We start from the raw sequence: 27,509 nt of genomic DNA, 5'->3' as shown, positions 1-27,509 counted from the left end.
GTTGTTGGACTACAACTCCCATCATCCATGACCAGTGGAGGCCAACAACATCTGGAGGGCCACAGATTTCCCAGCTCTTATGGTACGGTACATATGAGAGTACAGTGTCCTATAAATACATGTACTCACACACTGTCATCCTTGACAGTGTCTATCCTTTTCCCTTAACAACAGCAGTAATAGCTCAGTGGCCGAGAATCTTTTCCATTTCCTTTTTTCTTACCCAGTTGTGCTCACCTGTTGTTTGTTCTTGAAATTAAATGCTTCCAAAAGTGATCCTATGTTGGTATTTCATTAACTCCGTGGACCACAGCATGGCTCTTGATTCAGACCATTTTCTTGCAAAATGGATTGTTGGTACGGGTTAGTGAAAACCTCTGGTTGGTTCTTCATCCTTGACCAGTGAGCAAAAGCTTGCCATAGTTAATAGAAAATAAAATATCTTTTCTCTTTATTGTGCAGAGCGTAATTCCATGGCTGTCAAGCTAAACCAAATAATCTTATTTCACTGAAAACCCACTCTATAAACTACTGGAGGATGATTAAAGGCCCATGTCTTCTGGGCTCAAGGCAAAAGGCAATTTGGCTCAGTGATGAACATGTAGTTATTTTTCAAACCTAAAATACAATTTTAACTAAATGTATCTGGAAAAATCTGTCTCAAACATCCAGAAACACACCGTGTCAGGTTGGCATTTTCATACCAATTCATACTGTGCTGCAGTGCCTGTGTCTCTTTTGAAGTAACTTCAACACCAACAGCAATTTTTGAAATGGAAATGTGCTCACTGATGTGATGTGATTGGACCAACTGAGCAGGAGAGTTATTGACAATCTCTCCTCTTGTGACAGATAACAGTGACACTGTAACTCCGCTTCTTAGGATGTATATAGAGAGAGACAGAGACATCAGCGCAGGAGAGGCTGAGAAGCAAAGCTTAGAAGCTGGAAGAAATGCTGCAAATTGGTTTTGCAGTCGATGATGATTATTAGCCATTCAGTAGAACTTTCCCAATGTCATTTGGCTTGCAATTGTCACACCATTTTGTGTACCGTATGTTGAATACAGTGCAATATATGGTGCCAGAGCAGGAGGTTTGCATTGTGGTACAGGATGGTTTGCATATTTAGTAGGAATAAGTTTGACCTCTCCAGTAAAATACGGGGTAGACATGCATGCACAACTCGTCCAACTGAGTTGCTCCATTTACTTCATTAGGCAGTCCAGCTGACAGAGTAATAACATTTGTTCTGAGAGACTTGCCTTTAGATCTTTACTGGGCCATAGACATGCTGAGTGGCTTACGGAAGTTGCTTCTTTGCCATCCTTGGTTTTCTGCTGTAAATTGAAATACTAGTAATGGTTTTCCATTCCAGGAATGAGAAATCTCAGGCACAGGGCAGAATGTGTCCCTCCAGCCTACGTAGGCTTTAGGTGTCTCTCTAGGCCTCAACCTCATCCCATGCTAGCTAGGCTTGCTCCACCACCTCCTTGAGTGCTTAACTGTGACTGCTTCATGCGGGCCAGGATGGAGTTGAGCATGTTATGTATAGAGACCTCTGACTTTTGCAGGCCTGGAATGTCACATCCATTACTGGATATGCACATTTTTTGCTTCTGGTGCTGCCCATTCCTAGCATGCAACCCGTGAGGGTTGCTCATGGGGGAATGTGACATTTGGACTGAAAAATGTCCACCATCTCATATTCTTCACATTCTGGGATAATCAATAAAACCAAGGAAATGTCATCCTTCTCAGTCATTGGAATCCAAATCGATCAATAAATATAGGCCTAAATTCATAACAGTTAGGCATGGTTAAGCCTATTGACCTCCAGTGGACTTAAACAGTTACCTGTGTTGGATTTAGGCCATATCTGAATTGTTCTGAGTCACTGTTATTTATTGATCAATTTCCTTCAAGCTTGTAAATATGGTCATATATGGAAATCTCATCTGTAAAATAGAAATTATAAATATCTATTTCTTTAACAGAAATGTTGATTAATGGTTGCAAAATATTCTTTTCAGCCTTAGTATATCAGGATGGCACAAGAAAGAAAAATATGAGAAGAGGAACCAGATTAGATTCTGAAGCGAAAAGCCCTTACACATTAGAAATTTAGTAAAACTGAAACATCTTTATATTTCACATAAATGTCCAGATCCTGAAGTTGTTTACTCTTAGATAAGTTGCATTGATTTTAATATATCCAAACTAGTATATTTAAGTATTGAAGAGTTAATTAAAATTCTAATTTAAGATTCTATTTGTTTTGTATAATCTTTAGATGTTGCAAAAATGTGAGCCTTTTTTCTGAATCGAGAGCAATGGTGAGAAGCCTTCTCTCTGTGTGGTTATTCAGCAATCTTTATTTCTTCTACAAAATTCCAAGTGTCTTGACAACATCACAACCCTGCAATCAATAGAACAAATCAACAACAGGCAAAATTATAGCAAACTAAGCTGTCAATTGACAGGCATATCCCCAGCTATAGAGAAAAGATGGAAGACAATGTGTTTTGATTCTGTTTTAATTGGAGCAGCCTAGATAAGCCAGCTTTCCAAAAATATGTATGACGAGCTGGCAGTTATATTTTGAGTCTGCTACTGTTTACATAGAAGCCTACCTTCCCAGCCTTGCAGATGAGTCTTTCTAGAAGTCGGGCTTTTTGCAGGTGGAAATTTTTACTTTTAACAGCTGTAAAAACAGGCAAAAATGCAACATGTGATACAGTGGTACCTCTGGTTGCGAACGGGATCCATTCCGGAGGCCCATTCGCAACATGAAAAGAGCGCAACCCGCAGCAGCGCATCTGCGCACGTGCAGGTTGCGATTCGCCGCTACTGCGCATGTGCGTGACGTCATTTTGCGCTGCTGCACATGCGTGAGCGGCGAAACCTGGAAGTAACCCTTTCCGGTGCTTCCGGTGGGACGTAACCTGAAAGAATGTAACATGAAGCAAACGTAACCCGAGGTATGACTGTACTGGAGATTTCAGCTGCTGAATTTCTGTCTCCTAGAGCTGTTAAAAACAATGGGTTGGATTGAAAATTGCCTAACTAAAAGAGGAGGCAATACAAGTTGGTATGTTAGGTGCCCTGAGGCATGGTTCATAAAAAAGTAGAATGCTTGGGTAAGTGAGCCAATCACATTCCCATAGGATGTTTGGACAGCACCTGGACAGCAGATATCCAATGCAGAGAGTGAAAGGGAGGCTTTTCTTGAGTCAAAGAGGGAAAAAGCTGATATAGCGAGGGTTAAAAAGTATTAGAAATATGTGGAAAAAACGCTTTTCAACACAAAGCATTTGCGATTGCTAAAGACTATTGTGTTTTAAGCCATTTATTATTATTATTTTTTTAAAAAATACATGGTGAAGAAGCACATATGGGAGGAAGACAAAGGCTGTTTGTTGACAATACTTACTTGGCTAAGTAAAAGTGGCATGTGAGGGCAAGTAGTTCCCTGAGTTATTCATTCTCAAGGTGCGGTTGGTCTGTAGTTAAAACATCAACAGGGTTCTAATTGTGGTTGCATATGTGTACCTTTGTTCTGCTAGGTGGGTTGATTTGGGTTTTTTTTTTAACATGTTTGATAGTGTGAAAAAAACATTCAGCAAGTATATGGTCAATTTATAATTTTTACCATGGGATGTCACTAGAGTGCAGATAGAGATGAACATGTTAAGTTGCTATCTTAAGGGTTTGTTTAGCTTGCTCATTAAAAATACAAGCAAACAACCCTTCATTAAAGCATGAATGCATATTGTAGGGATGGAATTCAACACTATAGGAAGTTGAATAATTGTATGTTACATTTTTTATTCATTTCTCCTTCATTTTTGTGATAATTGAGTTTTTGTTGATGTTAGTCTTATCTAAAGTATTTTTTTTCCATGTTGTAAGCCACCTGGAGCAGGGTTTGAACTGTGGAAAGGTGGCATACAAATAAAATGAGGTATGTATGTGTCAGACGGCAATGGTGGTTGCTCGTGAGTAACCAGTCAGGACACCGACCTGTCTTTTACGGGTTTTAGTTTGGTGCAAAACTATTTACAGTGCAGAACCACAAGTTCATGTCTGCCTCAATCGCTAGCAGAATCTGGGAGTGGTCGTTTCCGGGTCCTCCCCCAACATAACAGCTTAGTCACCCCCAGCCTTTTCCTTCTTTCTTTGCGTTTTACAGCTCTGCGCAGGGTGGGCAACGGAAGAGACGTGCTTCCCTCTGGCCGGCTTGGCCAGGAGCGGTGCTGAGGCTCCCCAGCAGCATCCTCTGGTCCCTTCCCCGCTTCCCTACTAGAGGTGTGGCTTTCCCCACCACAGGAAGAGGAAGATTTTCTTGCTTCTCAAGATTTTCGGAGGTTCCCTGTAACCCAACTGCCCCTCTGCTTCCCTACCCTGTTCCGATAGCAGTACCCTGACAGTATATATGTAAAGTAATGTAATGCAGATGAATGTGGATAAGGTGTTTTGGCATGTTCAGTTACAAGTTAGTGTGCTGTGTACGTTGATGAAAGCTTTCGATTCAACTCTTGCTTGCTTTTGGATTGCATCCAGCGATGTGATTTCTGGATCCACCGAGCCATCAATGAAGACTCGCTTAGCTGGGTATGCCTGTATATTCATCACTTAACTGCATTACCAAACCATTACTTCCATGTGGGAAAGGCTCACTGCAAGGAAAGTGAACTTTAATTTCATCTTGCCTCATGTCAAAGGCAATATTTTTTTAATGGAGTCAGTTCACGCATTCAGCTACCCATCTCTAACGGAGCTTGCCAGAGGTCGAACAATGTGGTTCAGGCAAGACACAGTATTCACATGTAGTAAAGGAGGGTAGGAGGAGCCATGGAGGGGAGATGTGTGTCTTGGGATCCTGGGTTGTCGTGCTGAACTCTGATGGGTGTTGTTTTGTGTTTGGAGTCCTGAGGCAGGCCTACCTGCTATAGGCACAGAAGTGTTAGAATTCTGTTGAGGTTCCTGTTTGTGTTCTGGAGGCTGCTTTGTATAATTGCCAGGAGGTCCTACACACAAGTAGGAGTCTGGCGGAGACACATGCCCGACTGGCATGTTCTCTCCCTCCTGGTCGTTCATTCGGGAGATTCAAAATCTTTCTCCAGCCTGAACATCACAGCGACTGATACCTTAGAGGCATCAGCACACTTCAGGAACAGCAGAGTATAGGCAGTCAGCGTACAGAATCAGTAGCGCAGCATTTGGCTAAACTACATTTATTTACATATACACATTTGAAGCATTGTAACTCAGCTCCTTCCTCTTCAGCATCAGACAGCAAAGAGAAAGAACAAAGGACAAACGTCCTACATCACAGAAACACAGTAATACAAACATCCTGTCTCCATGACTTCCCACAGTGTGGAATGAAAACATACACCGTCATGTGATAAAAACAATCCCATGACTGCAACATGGGAAAAGAATCCTAACATAAGTGCTCTCTTTGGATGCAATGTGTCCTTTCTCCATAGTTCATGGCAATGTGGGTTCTTCCCTCCTACGGAAGTCCATGGGAGGGAAATAGCATGTGCCAGATCTACTGTAGGCCTGGTGTGAAGTTGCCCTGTTGATGGGTGTGGTCACAGATGGAAGGGGTATGCAATATAGTGCAACTATATTCCTTTCCTGTGCCACCCATGACTTGCTTTCAGCTTTTCTGCTTCTGTATTGCAGTCATGCTTCTGCCTAATCGTGTTGACTATCATCTGGCAGGTTTCTAGCACAGGAACCATATTTATTCAAGGAAAATAATAAAAACAAAACAAAGATCAAAATCTGTGTGCAGTCATTTCACCCAGTTACTGGGTTAATTCCCATTAAAATTGGCATATCAAGAAGACAATTTATTCCAGGTTCTCACCAAATCCTGTCTGAACTGAAATAACCTTAAATATGTATGATTTTCAAATAAGGAAAAAGGAAAAAGCCTCCAGGTTCCTAATGAATACCCATGATGGCAAGGCATAGTAGACCAAGTGCGATAAGAAGCTTTATCCACAGCAATAATTCAGGAGCTTGAAAAATGCATAATTTATAGATCAAAATATTCTCTAGTTACTAGTTAAAACTGACAAACCAGTATCAGTTGTCAGATACTGATTTTTGCTACTCAACTGATCATTGGCTTCTTCCTTCTCATTAATGTAAATGTAAACATGGATATATTTGTGGGATTCATTGGGAGCTACTGGATAAGTGCCATGAGATTTCTGTTGATTTCCATATATAAAATGTAAAAAAAGAGGCTTCAACATTACAGTTCCATTTGAAGTCAAATGCTAGCATTGCTGCACACAAAAAGGAATGTGTATTGGAAGTATGGGAAATTGAACTGTTTCAACCATCTACTCCAGGAATTATTGATGCTCTGCTTCAGTAGTGGTGTAAAACCTACTCCACATTATAAGGATAGGTGCACTGTAATACCGTATTCTATTTAGTATAGATTTGTTTGTTTGATTGTTTACCCTATGATTATTCTTGCATCTATGCTTGATTTCCTCTCTGGTTGGTGCAACTGAAGTTTGACCTTGTCCATAATCTAAAACTGGTTTGCTGTCCTAACTCAGTTGTAATAGATGAATGCTTTGCAACCGCTGTAATTATAACCTGTACAAGGAAGGCAAGCAGAGCGGAAATGGACAAGGGTTCAAAGATGGCAAGACTTACATTGGCTTGCTTCCCAGGCAGCACTTGAACTGACGACTTGAGGAATGGCAGTCAGGGATTAGGCAGAAATTTATGCTGGCTACAGGGGAAAACTAAGGAGATTAGCCAAGGAAAACTCCTTGCACCAATAGGCTACAGTGTGTCAGCTAATAAATCCTGAACTGCATTAAGGTTTTTACCTGTAGCTTCCTTGCTGATCTGACTAAAAAGGATATCTTCATTTACTGCAGGCACGCCTTTGCCCTTTCTCCTTCCTTCAGTGGATAGGACCTGGGTCTGGCATCAGAGGATTCTAGGTTGGCCGTTCTGGCAATCCTGCAGCACAATAATAGAATGGGATTTTACTTGCAGGTCTTCAACTGGACACAAAGGCAAAATTTGGGATATAAAACAAGTAAGCAAATAGATAATTAAATGCTGCAATGCTTAATTACCTAGAACTGGGTTGGGGGACCTGTTGCCATCTAAACATTATTGGACTCCTAATTCTCATTAGCCCCAGCCAGCATGGGCAATGGCCTGGGATGATGGGAGTTGTAGTCCAACAATATCTGGAGGGCCACAGGTTTCCCATCCCTGATCAGGTAGAATGGGTACCATAAGAACATTTTGCCAGCGACCATATAACCTTGAAAGGCACTTTGAAGCAACCCCCCCCCCAAAGTGAAGGCTAACCTAAAAAGTAAATTGACAGAAATGATACTTTTTTTTCTTAAAGTAACTCTATGGTCTGCTCTGCGTTTATCCAATTTGCCTAAGGCTTTGTTTTACTTACAGAAGTCACTTATCCTCAGATTTTTTTTAGTCTCAAAGGTTTTGAAAGCAGCATACCATCATCCCAAGGTTACATGTGAAGAGGAGAGATAAGGAGATATTAATTATTTGAACTTACCCTGACTAGAAGGATATGGGTGGGTGGGGGCAGGGGCAGCAAACAGAAAAGGTTTGTCACGTTTTCACTGAATGCCTGCTGTGAATCTAACCCTCTGCAAGTCAAAGAGCAGAATAATAATTGCATGTTGGTTCATGTACAGATTCAGCAACCATGTCTCGTGACGTCAGTCTTGATTGTAACACAATTGTTTCCAACAGAAAGTGTTGCAAAAGGGATTGTAAAGTAAAATAAACAGAAAAGTTCTGCATTAACAGAAGATTTTAGATACATCAGGGTGGTGCCTTGTATCAGAACATAGAGCTGTTTAAATATTTGCTTTAATGCCCCAGTCTTCCTTAGCCCTGCACCATGAATCAGCAGAGATAGCATGAACTAGAGGCTACAATGTGGATTTTTCTAAGTGAGAGCATTCCAGGTTTTGAATTCCCACTAAGCTCCGAAACTCAATGAGTGGCCTTGCTCAAATAACCCCCTCTCTTTCAGGGCCACAATCAACATATTGCTGCCAATATAAGTGACAGCCACAGATCTAGTTCCTCTCCCTCCCTCCATAACATCTAGTAGAATTTGTCTGGTGTTGTTACACTACAGAGTTCTTGGTTTCACTCCCCCTGTTATCAGCAGCCAGTGTAGGACAGTGGTTAAAGAACTGCAAAACCTTATGCTACCCTGACCAAAGGTAAATTAATCCAGATGTTACAACTAGCTGTACAGATGTTGTGTTCCGGGCTTCTTGGGGTGTGATGCAAAATTCTGCCTTGGCTTCTTTGGAGGAAAGGTGGGAAACTTAGGAAACAAATATAACCTGATGACAGTGGCACTATACTAATGGTGTGCATTGGCACAAAGTTTTGTGCCATTTCTTTGCTCTGTTTCTGTGCTGTATTTCCGTGATATCACTATGTTCCTCTCAGACTTTGGGCTTTTCAAGAAGTAAGGATATCCAAAATGTTGCCTGCAGAGCACTGCAGAGCTCTATATTGCTTTTTAGTTCTATAGCACAGCTGTGGAGGCTTTATTTTTAAAGTTAAAACTTTCATTTAAGTTTTTTTTTTTAAACCCTATATTGCTCTGCTTTTTAGAAAAGAAAATCCAAAACCCACAGACCAACCCTGAGCTCTTCAGAACTCTGCAGGCAGCAGGCTAGGCAGTCTCATATGGTTAGGCCTATTGGTCAGTTGGAGGACACAACCAACCACTAGTTAGAAAGGCTGATGTGAAGCTGCAAAATTACACAAACACACAAATACGTACCACCTCTTAATTAAGGTCAGAAAGAGACAGACCCCAGCTCCAAGGCATTGTGAAAAAAAGAAAGTCCCTATTACTTCCCCCACAAAGAGCCCCTGAACCCATTTGACCGCAATTTGGCAGGCTTAATCTATTCTGGAGGAGCTATGGAGTGAAAGTGCATTTCATCCATATTGGTCAAAAGGCGTTATAGCTGTTTTTAGATTCCTCTTTATAGTGAATGGGGGAACACAGAGCTTTGTTTTATATGGAGCAGCTCAGAACATGAAACACAGATTGCAGCTGAGAGGCTACAGAGCGATTCAGAAACAGATCAGCTTTTTTTTTTAAACACACACAGAGATACAAGGCACCTCCTTACAATGCTGGGGGCAAATGGCTCACATGACCATCACCTTATAGCCTTGTTTGTGAGCTTGTAGAGACATCTGATTGGGGCATTTTTTGAAAATGGAAAGCTCTGCTAGTTGGGCCTTGATCCAAACCAGGTTGTTGTAAAGCTCCGACAGTATTGTTGAAAAACGTCTTTGTATGGAAATGGAGAGCCCTGTGTTTTTATAAAGACTGCATTCGCATAATTACTGCAGTTCACAGAGTGCATGGACCAAAACCTATTGAAATATGCTGCAGGCATGCCATTGATTCAACAGGACTTTGGAGTAGACCCTCAGAATCGTAACTCATGCCGTGATCCATCTTCTTTTCAGTATTGATGCATTGTTGCTGAACTCTTACACACCTCAACTTATTTCAAAGTCCTGAATAGCTCCTCAAACTCCTGTTGTTCTTTTATCTTCGCTGTGTGCTTGAACTGTTACTACGGTGAAAAGAAAGGTTAGGCATGCACAGAGGAGAAAAATGACTCGTAGGTAGGTAGTTTCCAAGGCCAGCCTGGCCTCTAGCAGTGAGCGTAATAGACACAGGGATGTGCTGATGTTTTTGTGATGACTGATAACGCAGAGCAGTGGGACATCTGAAGGAGCAACGTGACAACATGCAGACTGAAAAAACAACAACTGGGGAAAGGACCTTGAAAGATCACTTATACTACACTGAAAGAAAATTTGCTTGTTCACCATCTTAGCCAGACCACTGCACAAATGATCCTGGCTATTCTCTAATATCATCAAAACAGGATGCAGAAGAAAACAGTGGATAAAATAAAAACCAGATAATTATTCTTTACCTAAAATATGTTGCTTATTTGACACATGGGACAATAGAGGACATGGGCCTCCACAAAAGACCCAAACATTTGCACCTAAGCTCTACTAAGCTGTTGATGCTTGTAGCTAGCTGCCTGGAGGCCTAGCTCCACAGTTATGGGTGAGCCAAGTCCTGAGCTGCCAGGGGGTTGCATGCCGTGGGCCACTGGGTGAGTTTCACATAGATATAGCTTTATGGCTCGGACCAAAGGTCTTGCCTATTGCAGTAGTCTGTTTCCCACCATGACCAACAAAATGCTTCCGGGAAGCCCCCTCTCCACAACAAGCCTTGAAAGCATCAAACCTAGCCACCACGACAGCCATTAAGAGATCTTGGTTTCATGTGTTTCTCTTACTCCCTTTTAAAGCCTTCTTACGTTATTGCCCATCTCCACATACCGTGTCAGTGAATTTCCTAAGTTTTGCTTTCTGTTAAGAAGTTGCTTCTTGTGTCTGTTCTGAATCCATTGTCCTGGGTCGCCCTGAGTTTTAGTCTTGCGAGAGGAGAAAAAGGTTATTGCTGTCTGCTTGTTTTGTACTGCGGTTATATAAATCTCTACAATGTCCCTCCTTACCTATCTTCTTAAGTTTTACTGTTAAGCTATCAAATACATTTTTAACAATCCTGTGGTGATCTGGAAACCCCAATGTATAATCCAGTTAAACCAAAATACCTCTGTTTTAACTTGGATGGATTTCACTGAATTCTGTGTAGGTGCCATTGGCATAAAGCCAAGAAAAACAGATTGAATTAATATGCTAATTGTCATTACTTTGGGGTTTACATTTTTGAAAATCAAGATCTAGAAATCCTGTGCAGGGCATTAATATCAACTATTTCAGAAATATTATGTGACTGCTGGGATAGCTCAGTTGGTACAGCATGAGACTCTTAATAGCAGGGTCATGGGTTTGAGCTCCAGAGTGCATTGCAGGGGCTTGGATTAGATGACCCTTGTGGTCCCTTCCCATTCTACAATTCTGTGGTTTTATGAGTTTGGATCTATCAGTATGTTTTGACTTCAAAACAGCTGAATTTTGTGTTGATCCTGAATAATGGTCTGTGAAATGCAGCTGCTGCTTATTTTCACACCTGTTACTATAGTGAGAGTAATAACTGATATGAATCTCAAAGATGAAAGTAGGGAGAGGGAGAGGAGCGCGAGCCTGCAGTTCAGACTATTATTTGCACCCATCTTCTTTCCATCAAGTGTATCGGGTCTGCACATTAGCTATGTACTGTATTAGCAAGGTGTCACACTGTTCAGATGCTGTAGGGAGCTGGCAGTATGGCAAAAAAATAATAATGGTTGAGGCAAAACAGGAACGTGCTGCCACCACAGCTTCTCTTACCTGGGCTGTATGGCAGCGCCTGTGAATTGGCAGGTTCTGGCAAGATCTCGCTTCTCTGTTCATGGCGGCAGCGCAGGTGGAGTGCCTGCAGGGGCACTTCCTCTTGGGCTTCTGCTGCCTCAGGTGACTGCTTCACCCTGCTTCATGACTGAGCCAGCCCTGTAGTTACTAGTACAGTGGACATCTTGAATCTGAACCCAAAGAAAACTGATTGCTCCAGGGTGGGTTGTGCCTGTTCCATCTCCTAGCAGATAAGTATTGTTATGTACTGAAGTTCTCACCCTGGGCCAGCAGGGGGATACTGTAGATAGTTTTCACTCAGGTCCACATATGCAAATAAGGGATTGAAAGTGACGTTCAGTGATTGGATAGTTACAGAAAATGGTTACTGTTGCGTTCTAGTGGAGCTCTATATAAGCAGGCTGGCTGAACCCTTCAGTTCAGTTCTGTTCTGGCCTGTGAACAAACAAGAGCTGTTTGAAGAATCGCTGTGTCGTCTGATATGTTCACCCACAACTTAACAAGTATACTTCCCTTGTGTCTTAATTCTATTGTGTTTTATGTTTGCTTAGTACGGAATGTGAATCTGGTCTGGGACCGTGATAAATTTCATTCATTCATTCCCTTGTGTCTTCAGCAATGCTTGCATCACACCCCATGTCTTACCAAGTGGAACCGTGGGAGTCAGCTCCTAGGGGTCGAGGGGTCTTCAGATCCCCAATAAAATATTTGAAGGGGCCGGGTCCATCAAAGTTGATGGGCATTGCCATTCAAATGCTGTGCGTGCACGGTGTCATGTGATCAGTAATGCAGGGCGGGGTTTACTGCCCCCCAATATTTTATTCAAGTTAGCACCCTAGCAAACTGAATTTTTCCGCCATCGCTTTGTGTGCCCTGTGATCTGAGTTATGAGCTCCCTGTCTGGGGTTCATATACGGGCGCTGCGCTATGTGTTGGTGCTTTGTTACACCGTATATTATACTCTGCCATGGTGACATGGGTGTGGCTCAGTCTTTGATTCAGAGGCAGCTTTTAAAATTTCTCCCCTTATTTGCACTATGTGAGGGGCTGGTGTAAAGTTAGATCATTTGGAGAGCATGACTGTGGGATGAAGGGGCACAGGATATATCACATCTCCATCCTACCTGCCTTCTGCCCACAGCTGCACCCTGTCTCCCGCTGTGTATCTTCAGAGGCAAATAACTTTGTTCTGATGGCATATCTGGGATGTTCCTGTGGTATACCTGCTGTTGCATTCTCTTTGTATATGAGCCCTTTGACAGCTCCATGGACCTCAGCTGGCAGATTGTCAGTACGGAATGTGGCTTTTAATTACTTAATTAATTAATCAGAAAAAAATCTGCTGCCATATGAGTTTGGAGCTACTTTTGATTTAACTGATCAGTCTACTAAAAGTTTTGTAACCCTACTTAAGTGTTCCAGTTAGAAGCACACACTGGAAAGATATTTTTTTTTAATTGATAATATTTTAGTCATTTATTTCTTCACTTATATTTTGGGGTGTTTTGTTGAGCATGCTAACTGAAGGACTAAATTACATGTTTTTATTACTTAGAAAACAATAGGAATTATATAAAAAAGCATTTCTACCAAGCGTCATAATGGTATACAAATACACCTCTAGTTTAAATTCCCCATCTCTTTTGATTGTATGCCCCCTTCCCAAGTGCCTTACAGACCCTGAAACAATTTAGATAGAACTTTAATGCTATTTTATATTGATGGGGAATTCAGAGTACAAATATATGCCGCAACTCAATGCGCCTACAGATTCACAGCAAGAATTTTGCTTAAGGCAGATAAAATATGGACTAAGATTTACTGAATTTTAGCTTGCAATGGAATATCACGTTTTTGACCTCAAAAGGCCAGCCATATCCCACTGTGTTGTTTACTGCAAATCAGCTTGGGATTTCTCCTATGTTAAACATAGTTTAACACAAACATAGTTGACTGTATGAGAAGAGAACAATAAAATAAAAAGGTTATTTCTTTTATTTACTGTTGCACCCAATAAAAGGTAAAATATATTCTACCCGGATTGTAGCATTTCATTTTACAGCAAACAGGTATTGCTTGAAGAGCCCCTATAAATATTATGAATTATTTACATACAGGATGCAAAAGCTGTAAATTGTTCAAGCGGAGCATGAATATTGGATTTTGAGACTTTCCATCTTGTTTATTTTTTATTTTTTTGAGACTTTCCATCTTGTATATTGTTTAATAATCAAACAGAGTTAAAATAATTAACTTTATGCCCATTGAACATACAAAAATACAAGTTGTAAATATTCTAGGTCATTTTTTTGACCTAGAATTCTCAAGTTCCTTTTTATTGAGACTTTAGGAAACACAACTGGGTACAATACAAAGGTGATGTGTACAACCACAAGGACACAAGTTGTTTCTCTGCAGTTTTTATTTCAGATGAAGAGCCAGACCACAAAACAGCTTGCCTAGTTGTCAGTAGCAAAGAATGCTGTTTCCTGGAACCACAACCTAGGAAGCTAAAAAGTGCAGGTTTGTGAGTTCACTCCATTAAGCAGCCTTATAAACTGTTTCAAAAACCAACTTTGAAACTTGGCTCTAAAAATGCTCCCTGGATTGTGGACTGCTACTCTAGCATTAGGCTTTTCATACTTTTTAAAAGTTTACCTGAAAGTTATTTGTCTTAAATATTCAAAGTATTTCACCCCCCCTTTTTTTCCTTTGCAACAGGAAGGATCGACTACTTAGGTGTTCTCAGTGCAAAGTTGCAAGATACTGTGATGTACGTTGCCAGGTAATCATTACTCTGATAATTAGCTGCAAATGAATAATGCAAATATGTTACCCTTTTAGCCTTGATATTTTCCCCATTAACTCTTCTTAAGATCTAGAAATTGGTTGTCATGGCCAGCAAAAATTATACATGGATGCACATGCACAATGAATTTTTTTAATGGTACAGTGTCATTATGTTGCATTTTGATGTAACTTTATATATTTTTATGTTCTGTATTTGTTTTGTTTTTGTGGTTCTTGGTTAATTTACTTATGTACACTGATATATTGAATTATGTTACTTAAAAATGAATTATTATTATTATTATTAGTAGTAGTAGTAATAGTAGTATTCTTAGGTTTTGAATGTGGAATTTGCTTTGCATTTCTTATGTACTGGTTCTTTTTTGCTAGGATTTGTTAGCTGGTTAGACAGTTCTATTGAAATATGAAGCGGTATACAAATTAACTGGTACTAAAAAACTAAATAATACTTAGCCATAACAAAAACCAAACCAAACACCTGCCTAAAAATGCAACCAGAAGTAAAGCACTATGTTACGTTGGCCGGACTTCGCCAAGTTAAACTGTTCATGCAAAATACACACAAGGTTACTGGGTTCTTTTGCAGCAGCAGGTGCAGCCATGACAGTGCCTAAACTAGGGAAGGCTATGCCTGTTTGTAAGCAGTCCGTATTCACGATGTGAATGGATTCAAATTGGCAGTGATCATAAAGATGTGATTCCAATGTCTTTCTAACTTTAAAAAGCACTGCTAAGATTAGAAGAATGAGACACACGATTTTGTGTGATGTTGCATACTTCATCTCCTTGCTCCTTTAAAGGCTGCATAAACAGTTGATCATCTCAGTGTCACTTCTAGCATATTTTAAACTCCTTCCCAGCATTTATTTTAGGAACAAAGCATGTCAGATAAAGGCTGGCTTCAAAGAACAATTTTAGTTGGCTCGGGAGGAACATGCCAGTACAGCTACGTTATGCAGAATGATGTCTTAATGATTAGAGACACGACTGTTTATTTAGGGTGAAAGAAACTGGATTCATATAACCTTTGTTTTCTGGATACTTTGAGTTACAGTTATATTCCGATAGCTCTCGCTTTGTAGTCCATGCGAAACAGCAGATAAGTTAGAAGGGTGAACTTTCAGTGAAGTCCAAAACAATTATTTGTGAGGGGGAATAAAACCAAGTTGAGAGTGGGAACTTTTCACAAAAATTTGCACAATAAGCTAAATGCACCACCCGCCCTTTCAGCAGTTTTTGAGAGATGGCCTGGTTAAGCTTCTGTGCACACCTTCACTTTGAAATGGCTTTCTAGCATCATGAAGTCAAATCTGTTTGGGTATGTGAATTATACGAATATACCTTATACTTTTTTTTATTAAAGATTTTCTTGTTTTACAGAAGTATGTGTAATGTCTCTCATATTTTTTCCATGTAACATTTTTATAAATCAGTTTCATTTGTTGAGACATTAGGGGGGGAAGGGGTGTGGGGGGAAGATGGGTGGGGTCGGGTGGCGATGTTTCTATTTTGCTTAATGTATGTAGGGTTTGGTGTCAGCGTTGCTCATGCAGGTTCTCTGCTGTTCATTTGTGTTTCTTTGGTGGTGAGAGAGGTTGGAGTTGGCCTAGGGTGTGGTTGTTTGTGATTGGCTGTGGTGATCTTTGTTTTGGTGTGTTAGTGGGGTGGGTGGGTGTTTTGGATCAGGTTAGCCATATTGATTTGTATGCTGTTGGTGGATTATTGTCATTGTCTTGTTGGGCTGTGTATGTGATAAAGGGGAGCCATACCAGGGTAAAGGTGTCTTATTCTGTTTGTCCCCGTGTCAGTTTCAGTTTATTGGTTAATTTTTCTAGTAGGGCTGTTTCCCATACTATTTGGTACCATTGGTCCATGCTTACTCCTGACAGGTCTCTCCAGTGTCTGGTTATGGTGTTTCTGGCTGCTGAAAGTAGGTGGGTTATGAGTTCTTTGTGGCGTAAATGGGCATTGTTGTCTTGGAAGATGTTTAGTAGGGCCAATTCTGGGGTGATGTCTAATACTTGCTTAGTTATTTTACATATTTCTTGTATGGGAATATACCTTATACTGAGTCACACCTTTGGTCCATCTAGCCCAGTAAAGTCTGGCAGGGGTGCTTCTAGCTTCTTATCAACAGCCCTTTTAGCTGGAGATGTTGCAGACTGAACCTGAAACCCTGACTCTTTCCTCTGACTTAAGATGTTGCGACATCTTCACATTGATTACATGATCTCAGAGTGGCCACAATTGTGTTGGCAAAATAAAGAAACCACCCCTTAAAAATAATGGTACACGAGGATTCACTCGTTGGGTAGTGAACAATGTACAAACAACTCTGGAAGGTGTACACTGAGGATTGATTTTGGCTTCTCTAAAAATACTTTTTTCACACTGAAAATATTGTGACCATTTGGTGCAGGCCTAGTTCAAAGAGAGCAAGGGTGAAATTAAAATATGAGCTGTATAATTTTAAACCACTATTTCATGTGCCAGAAACAGAAATGCTTTTTGTCCATTCAGCTGCTCTTGCAGATTTGTGTGTAGTGGCACTCCTTAATCCCATGTCATGCCTCTTGCTTCTGTTGTCTGCCTGCCTGCCAGCCTCTGTGCAAAACCTGGCATAGCAGCAGCAGCAACAACGAAAACCCAGAAAAAAATTTTTGAGGTAGAAATCAAGGGACAGTCAAAATTGGAGGCTGAACATAAATATTCTGAGGAGAGGATTACTGATTCCGTTGGGCCAGGATCAGAGTTGCTGCAAAGCAGAAAGCTCCACTGGAAAGAACGGCATCTTACAAAAGGCAGAGATTTGTTCCTATTCATTTTTCCACAGGAGATCAGATTTAGAGAAAAATAAGGGGGACCTGCAACAAAACATTGCAGTGTAGACTGGCTACTGCTGTTTGAGTGTTCTAGTTAGTCAGTCCTGCCTCCAGGACAATCCATTCCCTTCCTACCCTGTTTTATGTACCCCTCCGAAGAGTCAGTCAGCTTTCTGTGACCACTGAATGTAATGTATGTGATCAGTCTTCATCAGGCTAGTTCTGGGGTTCCCACTCTCTTTAGGAGGTATTTTAGATGCCCCCAAATACCTCCTTTTCTGCTTAAATGGTCTGTTTTGTCTACTTTAGGGATCCACACTCACCTATGAATGTAGGAAATTGGATGATACAGTGGTATCTTGGGTTAAGAACTTAATTCGTTCCGGAGGTCCGTTCTTAACCTGAAACTGTTCTTAACCTGAGGTACCACTTTAGCTAATGGGGCCTCCCACTGCCGCCGTGCCACTGGAGCACGATTTCTGTTCTCATCCTAAAGCAAAGTTCTTAACCCGAGGTACTACTTCCAGGTTAGCGGAGTCTGTAACCTGAAGCGTCTGTAACCCTACGTAACCACTGTATTGGTACATATCAGCTAGATTCAGATGTTACTCTGAACCAGAGCTTTCCAAACGTTTATGCTGGTGACACACTTTTTAGACATGCATCATTTTGCGACACAGTAATTCAGTTTTACTAGCAACCTAGAGGTTAAACTAACCCCTTTCCAGGCCCAGGAGGAGCATGGTGAGCATTTGTGCAACATACCTACACAGTACAACACTCTATTGTGTCGTGGCATACAGTTTAGTTTTACATAAACAAGCTTAACCTCCTCCTGTGCTTATGAGCTACCACTTCCCTCCCTCCCATGCGGCTGGGAAGAGGAGTACGGAAGCTTCTGCTTCATTAATTGATTATTCACAGGTCTCACCTAGATCTGAAATTGTGGTTAATTTTACCAGCAGTTTGTTTCAAACAAGCAAGCTTCACACACAATGGTTTGAAATTTGCTTGTTTGAAGCTAATCATAGTTAATATTGACCAGTTTGTTTGTAGTTTTTTCATTTATTTATTATAACAACAGACAGGTTGTGGGGGGGGAATAATACAAGAAAAATTTGTTTAAAAATAATAAGTTGTTACAATTGCTGATAAGGAAATGTGGGGAAAGGAGGTATAGTTTATGATTACAAGGTCTCTAAATCAAAACAATTACAAATTTCTATTTTTGAAAAGATAAAAGTATCAATAAACTAAATTCAGACATTTACATAGACCCGTGGGATATAACACTCCAGTTTGTATATGAAATAAAATTAAATCAAAGGATGAAGAAACAATTTTGAGCACTTTGGCACCTGGAAATTTTTAGCTTATGTGAGATTTTTTTTAAATAACGCTGATTTACCAAGTCTTGACATAGTCTAATAGTTCAGATTATTGAAATCAAAGGTCTTCCCAAACTTGGCAGTTCTGGCCTAGGCTGCAGTTGAAAGATGTGAGATTAGTTCCTTGTTATTCAGATCTTGACCCAAATTTACAAATTCAAAAGAGTCAAACAAGGGGAGGGGATGAATTGTTTGCCTGGTTATGAATGAGATCTCAGAAAATACTTTTGTCCAGAATTCCTTTATCTAGGTGCAGTTTCAGCACATGTGTTGGTAGGTCCCAGTATCCTGGCAGAGTAGCTTAGTGTGGTCTATAAAACAGTTGAAAGAAGAAATGTAACAATTATATAGGGAAGTTGTTAGTACTGTATGTGGGTTGTGTTTTTTTCTGCACACATAGTTTCAGTTAATTAGTCAGTGGGGTGAAATTTTGGCAGAGAGCTTAAAATGGAAGGGCACTTTTTATATTACAGAAATAGGGAAAATATTTTCATTTAATACACAGTGGTAGAATTTTCCTTAAATTCTAATATGTCTCCAGAATCCTACAAAGTCACTTACACTGAGGTTTGGGTAATATGCAAAATTATTTAGATGTAAAAGACAGATGGTTGATCAGCTAAAACATTTAAATGGTTGGTAGTTCTAATAACAATTAATACCTTACTGTAAAAATAGACCGAGTGTTTCAACAGCATTTCTTGCAAAAACCATATGTCCTACCATAATCAGTGGCTTGGATCCAAATATTCTTATGCTTGCGCAAAATCACTTTTATCTGTGCACTGGTCTCTTGCAGTAATAATTCATATTTATTATATTTCAATATCTGAAAAGTTTACTGGCAAAATAACTTCTGTTTTCTCGCAACTTGTAGAAAGAAGCCTGGCAGGACCACAAACTGGAATGCAAGTGTATTAAGAGCATTGAGCCCAACTTCCCCCCAGACTCAGTGAGGCTTGTCGGCAGGATCATTTTCAAACTAGTAAGTAAACTTTCTACCTGTGATTGATCCTTGAAAAGGTGTCTACCCTGACTGGCTGAGGAGGCCTATATTTCACAGAGTTGTTATTGCTTCTGTTATGTACTGAAGTTCTCACCCTGGGCCAGCAGGGGGATACTGTAGATAGTTTAGGTCCACATATGCAAATAAGGGATCGAAAATGACGTTCGGTGATTGGATAGTTACAGAAAATGGTTACTGTTGCGTTCTAGTGGAGCTCTATATAAGCAGGCTGGCTGAACCCTTCAGTTCAGTTCTGTTCTGGCCTGTGAACAAACAAGAGCTGTTTGAAGAATCGCTGTGTCGTCTGATATATTCACCCACAACTTAACAGCTTCATAATAGCTCTTGTTGGGGAGAGGCTAGAATAAGAACTGGCCGCCCAAGTTTCCCAATGCCCCTTGCCGAAGCAAATTTCCTTCCCTGCCAGTGAGAGCCTGGCATATTAATGACCTCGAGTGGAACTTCTTGAATTGGCTGCCTATGTGGATGTAGCTAGCTTCTGTTCATGTTGCATTATCCTCTGCAATTGGCAGCAGGGATGAAACTATTGTGCCATCACTTACTCGACTTTTAAGATACATGCATGCAAAAAGGCAGGAAACTGTCACATTTGTGTGAACCGCTTTTGGATTTATTACAAATATATCCTTAGGCACTGGGATGGAAATGCAGAAGCAGAAGGACAGACTATACTTCAGAAGAATAAATTCATAAGTAATATATGTCATAAAATGCAAGCAAGTTGCACCAGAGTAGTACTAATTTGCATAAGCAGCATTGAAGTCCTGACTGAATCAAACTTGCTGTAAAGATTATAATTGCTGGAATTTGTGTACTTAGTGCTGGCTTCAGAGTTTAGTCCTTAGCTTGATCTTAGATGAATCCAGAAGTTGTATGTTTACTCATAGGTAGTTTCAAAATTTTCACAGCTCAGATCTCTATGGGAGGCTCATCATCTGACATCAGTTTCAAGGGAGCTTCTTTTGCACATGTTCACAAATGGTCACAAATGTTGCATATCAGTAAAATAAATACCTTGTGTCAGTGAATGAATTCAAAAAGGTTTGTAACAGCCACCTCAGCTGTGCTCGACTCAGTGTGGAACTCAGTTTATGGAACATATGGGTGAAATGCATTCTGCAAAGCAAGGTGTGAAAATCAAGAGAATAAGAATAAATGAGTTGTAACTTACATCAAAATGCTACTAATGTTTTCACAAACATGAACAAGAACAGAATAATGCTAATGATTGCTCTTTTAGTGCTACATATAAAGTATTAAAAGAATGATTAAAAATGGATTTAATGATTTAGTCTGCCATCCTTTTAATTCATTATTATTATGCTCACCAGTTAAGACAATCAACATGTCCATCTGAAGAGCTCTACTCTCTTTCTGATCTTCAGTCAAGTAAGTAGACTTTAGCCCTACTTTTTTGTAAATGCTTCCCATGTTTACTGTGTAGCATCTTGAGATTTAACTTCCTCTTGGAACTTAAATCTTGACTCGACTAAGTAACACCTGAGAGAAGAGCTAGAAGGATTGTTTTTTGAGTTTGTGTTTTTGGTTTTTTATGCTAACTAATATGTTTTCAATTTTGGGTTGCACAGTGCTTTTGGATTTAATTTCAGAAGTGATCTAGAAGAAAAATACAGACAATTGGAAATCAAAGAACAAATGTTTATGGTATCGCGGATAAGCAGCACTTCTGTATTGGAATCCATTTATTCACTCTGCCATTGGCATCAGGTTGTCCTCTGTGAGAACAGGATGATGGACTAGTTGTGCCTTTGGCCTGATCCAGCAGGACTCCTCTTATTCTCATACGCAGATTACTCTAATATTTTGCGAGCTTCTTGGTAGCTTGTTCCATCACCTTCTTGAGGATGCCCTATACTACTTTCAGCCACTGTTGAATGATGGGCTGATGAAGGATTTTTAGGAATATATAATCAATACACATTATTGCAGTGGTACCTTGGTTCTCAAACTTAATCCATTCCGGAAGTCCGTTCCAAAACCAAAGCATTCCAAACCAAGGCGTGATTTCCCATAGAAAGTAATGCACAATGGATTAATCCGTTCCAGACTTTTAAAAGCAACCCATAAACAGCAATTTAACATGAATTTTACTATCTAACGAGACCATTGATCCATAAAATGAAAGCAATAAACAATGTACTGTACTTTGCAGCTTTGATCCATTTGCGCAGTCACACAGTCAATCAATCAATAGCTGAACAGGGTTCCACACAGTCACAAAAATGAAAAAAAAAAGCCCCGAAACAAAACCGCAAAATAAATAGCAAAAACAGACAGATCTCAGTGTAGCTCTCAGAACGGAAGCGTGACACTCAAATCTGAAGCGTAACACTCAAAACGGAACATGTTCTGCTTCCAAAAAAGGTTTGCAAACTGGAAGACTTACTTCGGGGTTTGCAGCGTTCAGGTTCCAAGTTGTTCGACTACTAAGCCATTCAAGAACCCAAGGTACCACTGTATTACTATTAGTATTAACAACAGTAGTAGGATTTTTTTTTACCACCTTTCTGCCCACAAGAGCCCCCATGGCAACATCTTACTACAGTCCAAAGATCATTGACCTGATTTTAACTTATTTCCAAATAAGCATGCTTAAAATTGCACCACAAAGGTAGTATTCACATGTGGCATTTAAATCATTTTATTTTTTCCTGCATCTGCCTAGAAATGTCCGTTTTATTTAAAAGCAAGTTTTCTTCTTCTTTCTATCCTGCTTCCGCAATATTCACCATCATATGCACAGATGGTGGGAATGGGGCTCAGTGGTCCTTTTAGTATAACATGTGAAAAAAGGGGCTGCATACGCTATTCATAGCCATACTTCTTGCAGCGTTTCATCTTCCCGGAAATGGAACAATTTTAATTTTCTAAACCCCAGAAAATTAAAACAATTTGTTTACTCGATATCATTTCACTTTTTACTTCCTTTGTCTTCAGTGTGAGATGGGAAAGTTAGCTCCTGATCACTTGCTGTGAAAACTCTTATGGGACAATTTTTCTCAGACAATGTTTAATTCTGACATCTTGGCCAGATTCCAGTCTGGATAATTGCCCTCTGTTTTTTGATTCTCTAAATTCTCCCCAAAGTTTTGGACGGATATATTATTCTTGTTTGCATCTGTCCTGAACTGAAATGTCCCCCACATTGCATTCTTAAACGGTTGCTACTCTCCATCCCAGAGGTGGTTTTGCTTCAGCGATGGGTGAAGTTAATACTGTCTGCCTGTCTCTGAAATAAATCAATAAATTCTGCAATGTGCATTGTGGTCCTTTGGGCTGAATAGGTTTTTTAAAAAATATAATATCCTGTTCTTAAAATGTAAAAACGGAAGGAAAAAGGACCATGGGGCCACTTCCAGGGGAAAGCTGTAATACAAGCACACAAGTGTAGTAGCACTACATTTCCCTGGGGGTGTATAGTTCAGTGTACTTTCTTAAGGCTTCCCCCTTCTATAGACAGTGAAGTGGGGTAACTGGAAACCTTCCTTCCTAACCTTTTTACAAAGCAGCCTACAACATCAGTGCCTCTGGATATTTTGAATGCCTTTTGCATAATACTCCAGGGTGGCTGATCTTTGGAAATTGTGGACGCACTCCATTTAAATGCAGCACTCTTGATTCCTTACACTCAATAGACCTCTATCCCGCTGGTTAGGAGGAACAGGAAGTCTGTGGCATTCTCCCCATCCACATCCAGCCTTCCCCTCTGATCAGTGCCAGTGCATGAGTAACTTGCACCAAACAGTGGGGAGAGAGCTGAATGGGGATATACAAGGCGCAAACATAATGTGTGCAGGATCATGCACAGTGTTAATTTTTCTGTGTCATTAGATCTGGAAGCAATTCTGGAGCTCCGTTATTAGTTAGTATAACTGTACATAAGTAAATTAGTTGGTCCTTTCCCATGGCCGGTCACCCCTGCAGTGTTTTAAATGGTGGACATAATTTTGCACCTTTCTTCATAAGATTTGAGAGGAGCTACAGTTTACTTTTTTATTAGCTGTGAGTTGTAAAGAAGCTGAAGAAAAAAACATGTTCTTATACCTTAGATGTCAAAGATTTCTTTCAGTAGTAAGGCAAAGAATTCTTTTCACTAGACGTTTATGCTCGATTGCCAAGTGGTTTCCTACACACTTGAAACCCTGTGTGCCTTTTCTGACTTTAAAAGCATCCTTGGACTAATGTACAATTACTGTAATATCTAGTTTGGCTCAAAGACACTTGGTTTCTTGTTTCCAGATTCGGTACCACAGAAATCATAACATGTAAATAATTGATCGGATCAGCTTTCATTTCCCCCCTGGCCTAATAACTCGGTTTCCAATAAAATGTGGACCGCTATGAATAAACTATGCATGGATATTATATTTTTGATTTGGACCATGTCAGTTAAGATGCGGTTAGAAGGTTGCAGATTCTTTTAAATCATTTCCTGCTACAGGGATTCAGTTTGCAAAGTGGGGATTTTTTACGGGGTTGGATCAAGAGAGAAGCCTGCCAAAGGGGCTAGTAGAAGCTGGATTCCTTCCCTGACTTCCCTGGCAGCCAGTCTAGGGTTGGGGGACATTCCTCAATACAGTGGGCTTAGGGCTGCAGGGGGGAAGGGGAAAATACCCCCAAATTGGGCAGATAATTTTTCCTAGTGGGACTCCTGCTCATTGAAGGTGTCTCTGTCTGATTTTTTGAAACCCCCACTTTCACCTCAGCCCCCTGCATCACAGTGACCTTCTAACCATCAGTGAAAGGGTTTTTGCTGATGGGTGAAAAGGTTCCTAAAGGGAAGAGTGGACTTCCACTAGTTCCAGCCTTTGGGCTTTTATCTGGATCCAGCCCATGGTTTCTCTGTTAATACTCGCCATATTGCCTGTCATATTTAGAGATAAACATCCAATATATTCTTATTACATTAACATGCATTTTTATAGGCTTTGAATTCCAGCCTTCCATAATTTTATTAAGCTCTTCTAAGGTGTTATCCGCATTGCGTATTATAAACAGGTAGTTTTAAATAGTATTTTCTGAGAACTGATTTGAAGAATGAAATCAACCCAAGTCCTCTTCTTCTGCTTCTGGGTGACACAAAACAGACAATCCAGCCACCTGCTTTGCTATTTTACAAATCTTCGGACATCTTTTAGTTCCAACTCTTGAGCTATCATTCACACAACATTTGCAGAGTTTAGCAACAACTACCTGATGGTGAGAGGTAGCAATCAACAAATAAAATGGTACATGCCTCACATTTTGTATCTTTGGGGTTGGAAATATATAAACCAGGGTTTCCCAAACTTGGGTCTTGAGCTGTTTTTGGACTATAATTCCCTTCATTCCTGACCACTGGTCCTGCTAGCTAGGGATGATGGGAGTTGTAGTCCAAAAACAGCTCAAGACCCAAGTTTGGGAAACCCTGATCTAGACTGCAAATCTGCCATTGGGCAGACATAAAGATGTTGGTGGAAGTTTCTGTTCACCCCTTGCTTTATGTTGCCTCCTCTAAAGATTTTGACAAGTTAAGTGAAGAAATGAAAGATGGTCTTGGGCACCTTGCAAGGACTCTGCAGTTGTATCTGAAAGTGGAGATCCAAGAAGCTTCTCAGCTGCCACCTGCTCTAGATATTCTTCAGACCTTCGCAAAAGTAAGTGTTAAAACTGGATTCCTGGCAGTTCTATCATTTCCCATGTCCTTAATTTTTGTGTTTCATGCAAAACCATAATATGTTGCCATATGTCAGTGTGAACAGTAAATGTTATGTTCCACTTTGGTAATTAAACAAATTCTGTGCCTGGGAGCAGTATCACTTACTATATATATATATATATATATATATATATATATATATATAATTGAATTCTTTGTTTTTAATTTAAGCAGCAAAGAATGGGCATATTAAAAATGAGAACGATGATAGCATAAAACGCTGATATTGAAAAATGACTTGGAACGATTAGAGACAAATTCTATCCACCATAAGGTGTTGCTTTCTGGAAAAATGATCTTATGGTTTATGCTTTGCATTTTTCTTTTGAAACCTGTGTATTTCTGCTGAATAAAATCTGTTTGGCAGATACATTTATATTTTGTGTTTTTTCTCATGTTGATATATGATCATATGTTCCACAATATATCGGTGAATTCCAGAATTAGCTACGTCTGGCCATTTCCCCCCTTGATAAACCATCTGACACTTATATTTATTATAGGCAAACACTACTATCCTTGCAGTTGCCCACTTTTGGCCTTAGTTGAAGAGATGGCTTCCTAGAATAGTTTGGGGATCTTTTTTATAATAGCCATTCATTTTTCGTTCCTCGGAAACGTGTGATTGGCCTCTTAAAGCATTACTGATTAGCCTTTTTGAATAGCCCTTCTTTGGCTGGAAATTTCCTGAGATCTGGCCCGTGGGGAATTTCCCACAGCTGTTGGGAAGTGAATGTGGCCAGGCAGCAGAAACTGAAGCAGGAGCGCGAGGGTCTACAACCGTAGCCCCCCTGGGGAGCGATGAGCAGCTATTTCAGAGTATCTATTTATATCTGGTTACTGGATATAGTCAAATCAAAATTGACAGTATGCTCTAAAATGGGCAATTGGTTAATCTTTTAAAGAGTTTTTTAAAGAGTAACTTTTACTAACAAATTCTCAAACTTCTGCTAATTTTATAATTCTCATTACTGATAAGTTGAAATAAATAGGAACATTGCCATCTAATTTATTAGATTTCTTTCAGTGTTTTAAGAAAATTCTAACTATTTCAGTGATGGCTCAGAGTTTAGTAACACTGCTATTACATATTCCTGGCTTCTTGTTTTTTCAGTCTATATATTGCAGTCTTTATTTGAGAGTGCAAAGTAGATACATATTATTTAATCCTGAAATATTAATGTCCTGGGATTTAGTAGTTACATAATCATAATAAAACTGATGGAATGAGGTGTGAGTCATATTTCATCCACAAAAGTTGTGGGAGGAATTCAACATTCAGCTGTGTTCCATGTACTGTCAGTGCAAGCATTTCAGCTTGTCAGATGAAACAGTCTCCTCCCCCCCATCATCATTATAGCAGGAGATATATATATGTGGAAGAAGGGCCTATGTATTTCAGGGGCATTGTTTGGTGGGGTGCAGTGTATGGGTGAAACATTATGCCCAAGTATATCACTTTATTATTCCCCATTGGAATGAATGAGAAAATGTAAAGAGGTGTCTTCCTTTAGAGTTTGGCTTAAACTGCTTCTAGTGACAAATGGTCAGTTTTCCCCTCCAACCCCACTCCAAATGTTTCCTCCCTTACTGTTTACCGTATACTTTAGAACTCAGTGGGATCCACTGAGAACTGTGCTAACTATTTGCATAGCCCCACCCTCAATTCAATTTCTGGATGTAAAAGAAAGATGGAAACAGCTTTTATATATACAGTGGTACCTTGGTTCTTGAACTTAATCAATTCTGAGAGTCTGTTCGACTCCCGAAACCATTCGAAAACCAAGGCACGGCTTCTGATTGATTGCAGGAGCTTCCTGCACTGAAGTGGAAGCTGCATTGGGTGTTCGGCTTCCAAAAAATGTTTGCAAACTGGAACACTTACTTCTGGGTTTACAGCGTTCGGGAGCTGATTTGTTTTGCAACTGAGCCGTTTGGGAATCAAGGTTTGACTCTAATTTGATGTGTCTAGGTTGTCACTTATTGAGCTGCATCTGTTGTGTTTTAACTATTTTCCAGGTTTTCTTCTTGCTATTTAAACACTGAGTTGATATAATTTTATTAGGCATAATATGCTGATAAAAATGATTTGTGTGTAGCTATGGAAGTCAACCTTAATGAATTTCATTTTTCCGCTTTGCTGAAAAACTAAATGCAATGAAGATAGTCTTTTCAAAAGAAGTGTGCAAGTGTGCAGGTCTTACTATACTTCACAATTTTTTTTCATTTATGCGTCCAGTGTCCACTATTTGAATTTTTAATTTTGCTGTTCCTATGCTGTAACTTGTATGCTGTTCATTTAAGGGGAATAGCTTGGGAGTGACC

At 40.0% G+C, this 27,509-nt stretch overlaps 1 protein-coding gene across 8 annotated transcripts in view; it reads left to right on the top strand.

Annotated features, from left to right (window-relative positions):
- The window catches only part of SMYD3 (SET and MYND domain containing 3), a 349,734-nt gene that overhangs the window by 18,906 nt on the left and 303,319 nt on the right, over positions 1-27,509 (top strand). For 6 of the 8 annotated variants that reach the window (XR_014545673.1, XR_014545674.1, XR_014545675.1 and 3 more), the window contains exons 2-5: positions 14,139-14,202; positions 19,316-19,423; positions 20,797-20,854; positions 24,986-25,122. Coding sequence is in view for 5 of the 8 variants with exons in the window: in XM_083604343.1 (XP_083460469.1) it covers positions 14,139-14,202; positions 19,316-19,423; positions 20,797-20,854; positions 24,986-25,122 (367 nt within the window). In the remaining 3 variants the exon portion in view is untranslated. The remainder of the gene's footprint in view (positions 1-14,138; positions 14,203-19,315; positions 19,424-20,796; positions 20,855-24,985; positions 25,123-27,509) is intronic. The other 2 variants (XM_083604342.1, XM_083604341.1) reach the window with 1 other exon arrangement.

Source organism: Podarcis filfolensis (assembly GCF_964270895.1).
Source record: "Podarcis filfolensis genome assembly, chromosome: 3".
In the NCBI taxonomy this organism is placed as follows: domain Eukaryota; kingdom Metazoa; phylum Chordata; class Lepidosauria; order Squamata; family Lacertidae; genus Podarcis; species Podarcis filfolensis.
This window is presented reverse-complemented; position numbering and strand designations above follow the sequence as displayed.